This window comes from Aythya ferina, assembly GCF_964211825.1.
Source record: "Aythya ferina genome assembly, chromosome: 5".
Taxonomy (NCBI): domain Eukaryota; kingdom Metazoa; phylum Chordata; class Aves; order Anseriformes; family Anatidae; genus Aythya; species Aythya ferina.
The window spans coordinates 37,317,246-37,329,816 of NC_140301.1; the positions used below are offsets into that span (position 1 = coordinate 37,317,246).

At 38.7% G+C, this 12,571-nt stretch overlaps 1 protein-coding gene across 26 annotated transcripts in view; it reads right to left on the reverse strand.

Annotated features, from left to right (window-relative positions):
• NRXN3 (neurexin 3) overlaps positions 1-12,571 on the reverse strand; it is a 979,419-nt gene that overhangs the window by 29,839 nt on the left and 937,009 nt on the right. For 19 of the 26 annotated variants that reach the window (XR_014693677.1, XR_014693678.1, XM_084521425.1 and 16 more), the window contains one exon: positions 8,178-8,253. Coding sequence is in view for 23 of the 26 variants with exons in the window: in XM_084521425.1 (XP_084377551.1) it covers positions 8,178-8,253 (76 nt within the window). In the remaining 3 variants the exon portion in view is untranslated. Of the gene's footprint in view, positions 1-8,168; positions 8,254-12,571 lie in introns of all 26 variants that reach the window. The other 7 variants (XR_014693679.1, XM_084521422.1, XM_084521442.1 and 4 more) reach the window with 1 other exon arrangement.

A 12,571-nucleotide genomic window follows, 5' to 3' on the forward strand; every position in this document is an offset into this window, starting at 1 on the left:
TTTAGACACGTGTCAGCTTGATAACATAGGCACAGCACTGGAGGGACTGCCAGAATGTGACAGTGCACATGGCTTCAAGTTTAGAGAACACGCTTCTATAAAAGTCTGGAAGGCAGCAAGGGCAAGGTAGCCAGACTGTGGGTCTGATCCTGATCTCCTCCTGATCCTACATAGAAAGGCAGGGAACCTTACACCAGCTAAGTCATGCTGGAAAAACTGTGAATTTTTTAAAGAAAACTTCAGGATACTTGAACAGCGATGGAAGTGCTGATAGAAAAGATCTGTATAGTAGTCTACACATGGTATTTATTTATGGAGCCTGAAAACAGTTCATTCCAATTGCATGTGTTAATGTTAGAGGAAAATGTGATATTTAATAAAAACGGTTCCATGCAGATATTTCCTGACACGGAAATACTTGTTTTTTGTATCCCTCACCTGCTTCCCATTGTATTTAATTTCAGGGAATTCTTGTTGCTTTTGTAGGTTTGTACCTATTTCATAAAAATACACAATGTTACTTCCACAGCAAGTGAAGATACTAATAAAACCTTAACAGTGACATTGTTTGCTTGTACATTTTTAATAGTTAGCAACATTTTACTGTATTGTATAGCAACTTGCACCTGGATATCAAAGCCCGTTAAAATATTAATTACATCTCCCTCTTTCCCTTCATCTCCACCTCATTTGTCTAAGAAATATTTCATTTATCCTGCCTCGCAGGTAGGTAAATGAGCAAAAACAGAGAAGGAGCCAACAGCAGAACTGGGAGAGGCACACTGGCGTTGAGGCTTTTTATCATGGGTTTTAACAATTCACCCGCCAGCTCTCCCTTGTGAAGTGACAAATGGCACAAGAGCTGAGGCCAGCAGCCATCCCTGATACAGAAAACAAAAGTATGAATTATTTCAAGTGCCAGGAATCCCTATATAGGCTCAGTGGAATAAAAGTGAATGCAGTAGGACCTGCAACAGCACCTCCTGCATCGTAAGGAACCTTTGGCTCTCTGCAGTGGACGGCCAGTGGCAGGCAACGTAGCAGCTGCACCAGGAGAATAAAAGCAACCATTCAGCAGGACACGGCAGCTCATCCACAGCCTGGAGGTTTGCGTCCTGATGAACAGACACTTGGTTAACTCATCACAATACCAGGACATGAAGGTTTCCCTGAGCCTCATGATGCAGAGGGACTAAAACTCAGATTGTTCTGCTCCGATAGCACCTGCTGCTTGAGTTTAAAAGAAAAAAAAAAAAAAAGTTTCTTCCACTGTTAGCAATACAGGGCTCACGATACCTAGCTGGACTGTTCTGGTCTGTCTGACAGAGGGCAGTATTACACAGAACCATGAACCTGTTGATTATACTGCAATTCCATAAGCAGCTGCTCTATTTAAGCAATTTCCAAGAAAAAGATTTAGATTTGGTAGGAATCAACAGTTGTGGAAAGCACTGAGATATAAAACTTAAATCTAGGAAGCTTTAAATATTGATTTATTTTTGATAATTAATGTCAGCAATGTCTCTTGGATCATACGTAAATAAAGAAAACTGAACTGTGCCTAAGATGATAGGTTTTATTGGTAACAGAAAAGCTATTTTCTTTTTATCCCTGTGCAACTATATGACACATACATACTGGGAAGTTAAATGAAATAATTGAATGAAATAATTCCATGTTGGAGATCTAAATATATCCCATCACTTCCCTTTTCTGGTAACTTTTAGATTAAACAGGTAAGTCTTTTAGATTAAACAGGTAAGTCTTATATCATGCTCTTGTGAAGAAAGTTCACAGATTTTGTCATCTTGTCCCTTCTGCAGAACAAACTAATTAGTGGAAAAACAAACGAACAAGCAAAAATTTAGCTAGGCTAAAGGTAAGTGTGAGTATGCTTTTTGTGCTGTCCTGCACATCATCTATAAGGATACTGGCTGCCTCTTCCCCCATGAGCATGATTTCATTCCCCCACTGATGCTAGCTGAAGTACCCTAACACCCTAATGTGGCTTATTCATTTAGTGGAACAGAATTAAGTATTTTGGGGAATGCACCACTGTACAAAACAAAGGATTTTTTTTTTTTCCTAAAAAAAGGTTTAAAGTCTAAGGAGGCACCTGAAAACTCATCTTTTTTTCTTCTGCCTTACACACTGCTGCACATTTACGTTGCCCATGGCAGAAGACACTCCAGTTGCCTTTCCAGAATTGTGTTCAGCTTACACAGGCTAACAACAGCAAGGCAATTTTTACAAGCTTCGGTAAAGAGGCAGATACTACATAGCAACAAAAGGAAGACTGAGCCCCTAAAGGTACACCATTTTTAGAATCTTAAGTATATCCTACATTTTTGTGTCTTAAGTACAAATCTATTATCAACTGTAGATTTTATAAAGACATTCATACAGATACAATTTCAGTTCTACATGCACAGATATTCCCTTCCCAGGACTACCTTTTATGAAAAGACCTATGTACTTTCTATTTAACAGACAGCCTGCACCATCCATAGTGTTTCCTGGCACCCAAAGCACAGATAACAGGAATTCTACCTCTAAAATATCAGCATGCATGTGCAAATTCCCTAAGAACCGGTCACACATAAGAAGTCACTTCAATGCCAGCAAACTGTTTTTAATAGTGAAATGGTAACAGTGTTTGAAAACCTTCCAGCTGCAAATTTATCTTTCTTAAGAAGCTGTATGGACATCTTGCTATGTCCAGCCTGAAACCTCAGGATGCCATTCATGGCATCATTCAAAGCTTGCTGCCCCTTTGTGGACCCCCCACCTCAGGAAAGTCGGGAGGGAAGGAGGGGAAGGGGAAGGGGGAGAGGGATGACAGAGCAGCGGGGAGCTTACGAACAGAGAACAGAATCACATAACAACACTGGACCAATGGACTCCAAGACACACCGACAAGACAAATGGACACAGACAAGACATAAGATTGCTACTGAGAAATAAATAAATAAATAAAAGAGCAAAAACCCCATAACACAAAGTAGGTATATAACACTGAGGCTGCAAGAAGCAGCCAATGGTATTGGCATAACTATTCCAAAAAGAAGAAATTATAATACAACTAAAAATGAAAAATAAAAGAATATCCCCCCAAATCATATACTACGGACTTGCTTGGTTAGCCTGAATGCGTAGCTCTGATGAAACACGAGATGGCGTCATCACAGGCCATGCACAGATTAATGAAGGCCATGGTTAGTTAAATCAGCTAAACTACAGCATGCCACAAAAATGATCTTGCACTGACCCAGAAATAAAAGATACAACAGATATTCTGCATTGCAATAAAATTCTTTTTATGCCATCTGCAGTTTTTAGGGTTTTTTGTTATTGTTGGAGGAATTTGTCCTGGGAGAATGCAGGGGTAAAGGGGATTCTCTTTTTCCTTCTAGATAGTTTATTCTCTGAACTCAATTTAAAAAAAAAAAAAAAAAAAAAAAAAAAAGAAGGGGAATAAGGGAAGGGAAAAGATGGGATAGATTTTCAGAAGTTTTAAAAAAGAGAGGGAAAAGAGAAAAGAATAGAAAGAAAGGCAGGGTATCTTCATTCTTTTGCACACAACTTTCTTGGGATGTCTAAAAATGTGGTTTTCTTAAGGATGGCAAGAAAAGATTTTGTTGCCTTTATTGGTTTGCAGATCTATATCTCTTTTTTTGAGATGATTAAAACATTATTTTGTTGGAAGAACTCCAAAAGTATAAATTGAAAAGTACAGCAATGATTTTAAAAATTAAAAAAAGCGGTATGGCACCATTAAGAGCCAAAAAAATGATAAAAAATAAAATAAAAAAATACAAAGGAAAGAAATAAAAAGAAAATAAATATAAATCACCAAAAATTCATGCGGCATAAGATGAGGTGAAACGACAGAAAATGTTCTTCAAATATATACAATGTATATATCTATCTATATATACGCGGAGTATGTGTGTATATATCGATGGATATACCTGTATAATTTTTTTATTCTCCCTGGCCCACCCTACCCCAAGGCTAATTGGTAGATGAAACTATTGAATAAAAGTAAAAAAAAAAAAAAATAAAATAAATAAAAGGAAGAAAGAAAAAACTCCAACAAAAAAAGAAATTAACATGCTTTGTTCACCAAGAAATAACAATATCATGCATCTGTCCACGCCAGCGGATGCCAGGGTTAGATGAAGGCATGAATTTCTGTGTAAACGTGATTGGATGATAGGGGCTACTGCTGATATTGGTCATTTATTGCTTTAGTATATACGCTATATGCATAGATATATATACATATACACACACCATATATAGTGCATATATAGATAAAATATACTCATGGGTAGGGCCTTTGTAGTGTACATAGGAAAAAGGACCAATATGCTGAAAACCAAACTCAATATAAATTCCTAACACAAAAAAGAACAAAACATCCTGTAAGTTGTCTGCATGATCAATTAGTAAAACTTGTTCGTCTGGTTTTGTATTGGCTATAAGACCATAGCTAGGAAATTCCATCAAATGAGAGACGCTTTTACACACCGGCAAGTGCCACAGGGCAATCCACCTCCTTGGAGGTGTTGTGGTGTTCAGCCTGTGAGGTGGGAAGCCTACTTCTCAGCACACTCTGAGACATGCACCCAACTTTAAAGGGCATTCCTCATTCACAGCACAAGAAATGGAGGAGGACTCCTGCTTGACACCAGGAGAGACTGGGGATAGCTGAGCACCAGATTTGTGGGGGATGTCTCTCCAAGGAGAGACAGAAAAACCCAGAGGGCAGTGGAGTGAGGAATTTGCCTCTACACCATCTTCTTTTAAAGAGATGCAAGTATCCAGATGCAGATCATATGTTTACTGAGATTCAAGGCTTGGATCCAGCAGACAATCAAAGTTAAGTGCCAATAAGATCTAGCAAATGGTTCTCATAAGAAATTTAGCCTCAAAGAGGACTTGGTTTTATGTCTTCTAAACTATCTTTGAGTACACTGAAACCAAAGTCTTCCAATGGACTCTGCAGGGCAGTGGCTCTGATCCAGGACCAAGTCCGAAGTAATATATTTAGATCTTGGGATTCGATTCTGACCCATATGAAATCTGAAAGCTTTTGATTTGCAGAGCGGCATCTCAGCTGCCCTTGTTTCAGTTATAGAACAGCAGGTTCACAGTGATGTATATCATATCTCACAGCTGCAGCAGTGAGTTCAGTAACCTTTGCGTTACTGGACCATAGCACAGAGGGTGATGGAAGGCCAAGTTCTGGTGTTTGGCAGAAACTCAAGAGCTTTAAAAGCTACACATTATCAGAGCAACAAAGAGGGGCCTGCGCTAGGTTGAGTCATTTCATTTTCAATTTGCTGCAAAAGCGATCAGGCAAGCCAGAAGGCAGTGTAAAATACACTGACCTGTCACCGAACAGGAGGAAGCAACTTCAAATGGGCCTAATTAAGAAAAAAAAAAAAAAACAAAAAACACCACCACAAACTCACACACTAGAAAATACAGGCAAAATGATCTGGTTCTTTTCTTTCCACGATGTATATACGTTTAAGTACCAGTCCTTGGCATATGGCCAGAATCCTGACTTGGCTGCTGAAGTGAAAAGGCAAACATATCTGCTCAGCCAAGCCAGCACCACTGGATTTTGATAAGCCGGCTCAGATCGCTTTAGCATTTCACTGTGGCCTGGGCTGCGAGAGTGCTTCAGTAACGGGTGTATTGCAGACACAGTTCTACCTTCCCTGGATGCAGTGGGAATGGGAAGAAAAAGATAGACAAAGAAAACTGAATGAGGAGCACCACGAACCTGTCGCTGCTCCTTCTCATCATGATGCAATGAGTGAAGTTTACACTTCTGAAGATAAAAAGGACCTGCATGTCCTGCTGCCTTCTGGTGGCTTTGTACACCAGTGCCTCTGAGAGGAGGAAACCTCAAAATCTGTAAGTGTAAATCTCATCAGCAAGGGCCATCTGGGAGACTTTTTTACATATAATCAGGCCAGCTCTTTTTCTCAGTACCACAGAAATTCCCAGGGAAAAATCAGAGCTCTGGCTCAGGCAGACCCCCATCCCATGGAAGGGGAATAGGATGATGTAAAGGAATGTCTAGTAGTTAAGAGAGTACCTTCAGCAGATTTTCAGTGAATCACATTATTTTACATGGCAGATACTCAGGTGTCTGTGGGCACTTATAGCTGCTGACTGTAATGCATAGAAGGATTTTCAAAAGCAAGTAATTTTATAAATCCAGTTTGTACCTGTTTGTAGCATTAGATATCTAACTGTGTCAGGAGAGAGTTATTTTTAGTATGGAAATGTTGGCACTCTGAAATTTCATGTTAAACATCCTGTTTTACCAAATTTCTCCTCACACTTTGATTTTTCCACTGGCAGCATAAGCTGAAAACATTGCTATTGCAATTTATAGCCATTGAAGTAAGTGTGATTTCTGCGTTGAAACATAAATCACAAAAATATACCATAGGAGGAGTCTGATAAAGACCCCATTTCCTCCTTTAAGTGAAATGCTTGGCAATCAGAATAATAATAAAAAAAGAAGCTGAGGTCTTGAAATGTTAGTGAAGCTTTAATGAAATGATTCTTACCCAGTCATTTGCACATCACTTGTGGTACATTAGTCCTTTTAGCGTGGTCCTGTAAAATTCATTCCTTACTTTCATTATAACCATTGTGCTGGTATTTCACTACTGCCTTTATTTCAAATCCCAGTACCCACACTGTTCATGCTTTACAATTTGTATTATTTGGACCACTCTTTTGCCAGGTGGGGAGTTAAAAACTCAGAGAGATTTGTGAAAAAAAGAGAAGGGAGTAGGCTGAGCTATCTGTTAGCACTGTGTCCCTGCCATCCCTGATGACTTAAGGAAATAGAGAGTTTGAAGGCTGAAACATGGTGGAAGTTCCCAGCTACAAAGCATTGCCAAAATCAGGTTATTGCAGGACCAAGTTCTACCAAAAAATGCAGGCACAGAATGATGAATTCAAAACAAATGTGAAAGCACTAGCCTTGGGTGAATTTTAAAGTTATTATTGTATTAATCAAATGGCTTTAGGAAACTAGGAACATAACATTCATAATGCATTCTGGGGATTTTTTCAAAGCAAAAATAAACAAATAAATAATAATCCCAAATAAATAATAAGACAAAGAAAAAAAAAACCACACAAACAAAACAAAAAAACTGAACTATTTATATGTTTCACTTTTAAGGACGTAAGATTCTAACCAAACTCCTTTTTTTTTTTTTTAATGTACACAGAAATTCGATGATGTCTGTTCTCTATTATAGAAATGCTTAACTCATGACAAGCCTCAAAAAAGAAGATTTGAAAAAGCCTGTAAGAAATAAAATAGACTGCAGTTGCCTGCTGGATATCACATCATATATCTCACCAGAAAGAAAAGCCATCAATTTATCAAAATGTATCTGAAAGGAAGAAGTTGAGTCAGTTCCATACGGCCAGTCCTTCTGACTCTTTAATGGATACATTTTGAAGCATCACTGCAGATAACATGGCAAGAATTACTACGAATTTTGTTATGTTGCAACTATGTTTTGATATTCCCCAATTTGTTTGGGCTCACAGAAAACAAAATTAGTATAAATACATTACCATGTTAACTGTATTAAAAATCCCATGGACAAATGTATCCTTGTACATTTTCATCTTCAGAGCAATTAATGAGGATTAAAGAACACTAATAAACCACTACTGTTTCACTTTTGTTTCTAGTCTGTTTTTCAAACATTAACCCTCCCCACTTCATAAATCTTTATTATTTACCATGTGCCACATTGATATTTTTGCTTTCCCTCTGTGTCAGTGAAATAACTGCTACAAACATGTAAACTATTAATTAGCTAGGATCGCTTTTGGGAAGTGTGGCTTTCTATGCAAACAACTTTATATTAACCAAACAGTGATAAAATATTATTATTATTTTTTGTTGTTGCCAAGTCCATGGGATCCGATGCTTGGCTTGTATATTTTTTGATTTTATATACAGTGTGCATATACATGAGTATATATATACACATATACACACACATATATATACATATATAATCATATATGTATACATTCACACACATATCAATATATGTATGCATTGTTTTTTGCAAATGAAGTAAGAAAGCAAGCAAAACAAGACTGACCTGACTTACCTGTACTGGGTTCACAGTCAATGAAGTCTTCATCATCACTGGAACATTCAGCTGATGAAACAATGTCATCTGTTGTCTGGCATGTGAAGGGCAGGAACAAAGGAAAAAGAACAGAGGAAAAAAATATGAGATAGTTGCAAGCCAAGAGGCTGCTATGGAGGCAGCTAAGTAACCTAGAAAAAATGTTTCAGAATGGTTAACTTTTAAAATATTTAATTTGTACCAAGCATTCCAGCTCTGCCTGTGTAAATGGCACCCACCGTGGAGCTGGATTCCCCTGTCAGAGGAGTAGTGCTTTTACTGTGCTGTTGAATATTTCAGGTGGGCACAGGTGTGGGGTGCCTGCCGTGCTGTTTGGGGTAGCAGTGGCTGGCACTGTGCTGTCGAGCACAGTAGGTGCAGGGGGCTACGACACCTGTTTGGCTGGCAAACGTTCCTCTGACAGCCAAGGTAGATGTGTCCAGTTGGAACACGCTGAGCTCCTTGATAAACATCAATACCATGCAGAGCCAGCCAGAAGGCACCCACTGACAGACTGAACAGATCAGGCATGTCCAGGCTGAACATGCTTTCTGCAAAGAAAAACATACAAGATAGACCCAGATAATATGCATCACCCAGGCAGCTAACAGTGCTCTGTTGTGTTGCTGAATGCATCACTCTGAGGCAGAGGTACCTTCTGTTCTGCTAATGCGCCTCCTGGGCTGGGAATCTCTTACATTTTCCAAGCTGCATTGCAAAGAACTGCTTCGTGTTTTAGGTACACCCAACCAACATGCAACTGCACCTGCTCGCCTGCCAAATGAACTGGGATCAGTCTGGCTGTGACTGGGCTGACAGGCTGACAAGTCCATTTCTGAAAGGTTTAAGCCAAACTGTGACTGTTCATGGCCCTGACAAGTTTCATCACATTTCTTTGCATTTTCAACTGGTGATTTGTATTATTATTATTATTATTATTATTCTTTTTATTTTTGCTGCTGGCCTAATTAATGAACAGCATGTACTGCAGCATGTTAGAGAGATGTGTACTGGCGTCTCTTCCCAGCAGCATCTCCTGCCTATAATTGCTGCAATTAGTTGAATTAGTAATGCAGACCATTAGGGAGAGAGTCTGTGGCAGCCTCTGGACACAGGTAGTAACAGTACTGCACACAGTACAAAATTACCCCAGCTCAGTAGCATCGGCTTAGACTACAGTTTCTGCTGAAATTGTCTCCCTTAACAATTTCTCCTTGCAGAAAGCTGCCTTTTCTGCTGAGCAGCAGGATCAGTGGGATGTCTCCTGAAACAAAACAACTGATATGTACCTCACCAGGCAGGAAGTATTGCTTAAATTTCATCTCTTCAGGAGCAGGATGGCTGTACTGCAGTACACTGTACTTCAGTACTCCAGGTGAATATTCCTGGGGATCTCACATCATGACAAACCTTCAAAATCCTTATTCTGGAAAAAAAAATCTCCAGCTTTAATTAAGGTCTCTTTTACATTTACACGCCTATTACGCTGCCTCCAAAATGCTGCATGTTCCCTCTTTTTACATAAACAAAGTATTCTGAGATCCCAATCTTGTCTTCAGCCACCCGTGGTCCTAATGCCAACAATTGCCTCTCTGTCTTTTGACAGAAGCTCCTCGCACCCCCCAACTTTTTCTTTTTTAATTTGAAAAAAGAGAAAAAAAACAGAATTGAGCAGTCAGTCAGAAAGCTCAGATCCAGCCTGACGTTCATTCACTCTTGATTTCAGCGAGACAAGAAGTAAAAATAGGACTGTTCAACTGTAAATGAAAATTATAAAAACAGAGGATCTGTAAAAAGGCAGGCATGAACTAAGGGAATCCCTAAAATGTGTTACTTACTCTTGCACCAGCGATGCTGTATGGCTACTTTTTGTAGGATGCAATCTTGCAGTAATCACATGCATAAACACTTTTATGGGGAGGCAAGATTAAGAGCAATCGAAGGTGGCGCATACAGAGTAATTTCCTATTTTATGTGTTAAGGTCATTTTTTGGCATCTTCTCTCAGTCACGGAAAATGGAAGAACTTGGTTGAAATCCTTGTACTGAATTCTCTCTCAAAATGAACTGGCTTTAAAAGTTTGTCTGCTCAGTGAGAGGTCAAGAAAGGAGGAATGCACAAAATATAAATTCACTTTCTATAATTCTGTCTCTGTCACATCTATTTTATGAAGCATTATTTATCCCAAAGGGCAGCAAACCACTTTAAAACTTCTGCAAACAGTGATCACATCCTCCAACAGTGAAATGCAGCTGTCCCTGGGTAGAAAGATAGCAGTCTTTTATTGTACTACTGTAAAGTAATTTAGCATAATATGTCAACAAAATCATACTGAAAGAAAAAAAAATTAAGGAGGCAAAATGTATCTATTGAAAATGCAGGTGCCTAAAGCACCCATGCTAAGGGAGTGTTAAGGATACTATTCTAAATAAAGAATAAATCATCCATCACTACTAGAAGGCCTTGCTTACACAGTACTGAGACCCTGGCAATTTTTTTGATTTCCAGGTTGGATTTAGGGTGTGTGGGTTTTGCCCCTAGTGGAAGATCTGACAATTCTCACATAGGGTTTCATAGAAGAAAGTGATAATTTGCTTGAAGTAGGAAACTAACACAAAAATTTTAACAATGTGTTATCACTTACCAACTGCTGGACCTACTTGCCCATTTACTTGCTCACATCTAAGGGCTTCATGCATCATTAACTTGGAATCAGATCCACTTAAATTGACAATCTGATTCACTATTGTAAAGAACAGGGAATTCCTTTCTAATTTCTTTTTTTCCTCTTGATTATTAGGGGCATCATACAAAACCTGAAAGGTAGTAATTTCAGAAAAAAGAAAAAAAAAAGATATTTCTTCACATAATAAGAATTTTTTTTAAAACTGGGAAACACCTTGCAACAGAGTACTGTTGGGTGGTAAAGATATACATGCACTTTGAAAGTGGCCAAAATAAAGGTAAAAACATCCATCCAGGACAATTAAACACACTGAATTGAGCACAGAAGGTCCCTGTGCCACAGGCACTGAAGACCAAACAAGAATTCACTGCTTGCATTGTCCTGTTTGGAACTCTCCCTGAGTACCCAGCAGGGCCAGAAGCAGGATGCTGAGTGAAGTGAACCTTTGGGACATCCCACCCAACCATGTGTGACAGATCCTGAACATCAGGAGATGCAGAATTTTGAAGCCAAGATGAGTTCTGAGCAGGACCTGAAAGGTCATGAAGCCTGGTCCTTGTTTATCTTGGACAATTTCCTATAATTTCCTATATAATAAGCAGCTTAAAGACAGTAAATAGAACCTACATATTACGCACTCTTAGATGCATCTTCTAGTTTTTCTTCTATAAAATACTCCTGCAGCTTGCTTTGGTTCTGAACAGAGGACACAGTCAGCCAGGCTTAAACAAAATTCAAGTGTGTGATGTGCAATGCTTACCAAGCCTGACAACTCCAATCTGTACTTGCACTTTTACATAAGTAGTTGCACGCTTGAATTTATCAATTAATCTCTGTCCTTATCTCCCCACCTCCACTGCACGCTATTTCCCTTGATACTCCAGTTTTCTTGCTCTGTGACTGCTGTTTGTCCCATGTTACTGATTTTGTATGTATAAAAATGAGGGTTAGAAAAGGAGAAAAACCTCCAGAAGTGGTGTTAGACTTAAGTCAAGGTCATTAATGAGATCTCTACAAACCACAGAAGAGATAAGTACACTAATCTGTCTTGCCATTTCCTATCTTGTATATTTAATCTCAATACTTTCCATCACAATTCATCACTAACTGATTTTCTAGTCCCATCACATATTGGTTTTCCATGCACCTTCCGCTCAGATACTAACATCTGAATCATCCCAGAGGAATAAAGCTATTTCAGTGAAAAGCAGCAGGAAATTCCTGACCACAGAAACAGAGCTGAGGAAACCTCCAAAAGACCGTAACTTCTTGTAACTGGAATATGTAACTTTTAAAAGGGAATTTTCCCTGGATAATTATTAAACTTTTGCATCTACCAGATGGGACAGGCTAGCTGCAAACTCAGGAATCTCTCCATCATCGATTTACAGAAACAGTTTGCTGTGAGGCAATAAACAAAACCAGCTATTCCATTTCTGTTTCACTCTTAGCATTTTTGAAATTGAGCTGATTACACTCATCCATTGGCCCAAGGTTAGGTAAATGGATTTGTTCTTTAGTGTTGGTCCAGTAATCTAAACAGCTAACCTTTCTTATGTAGAAGCAACATGACAGTAAAGAAAGTTCCCTGTATGCTATGATGGAACCAATGTGTTTTCACTGGAGACAACATGAGAGAGAAAATATTTTCCTATTCCATATATTAGCTAAATTCTATATTAAAAAT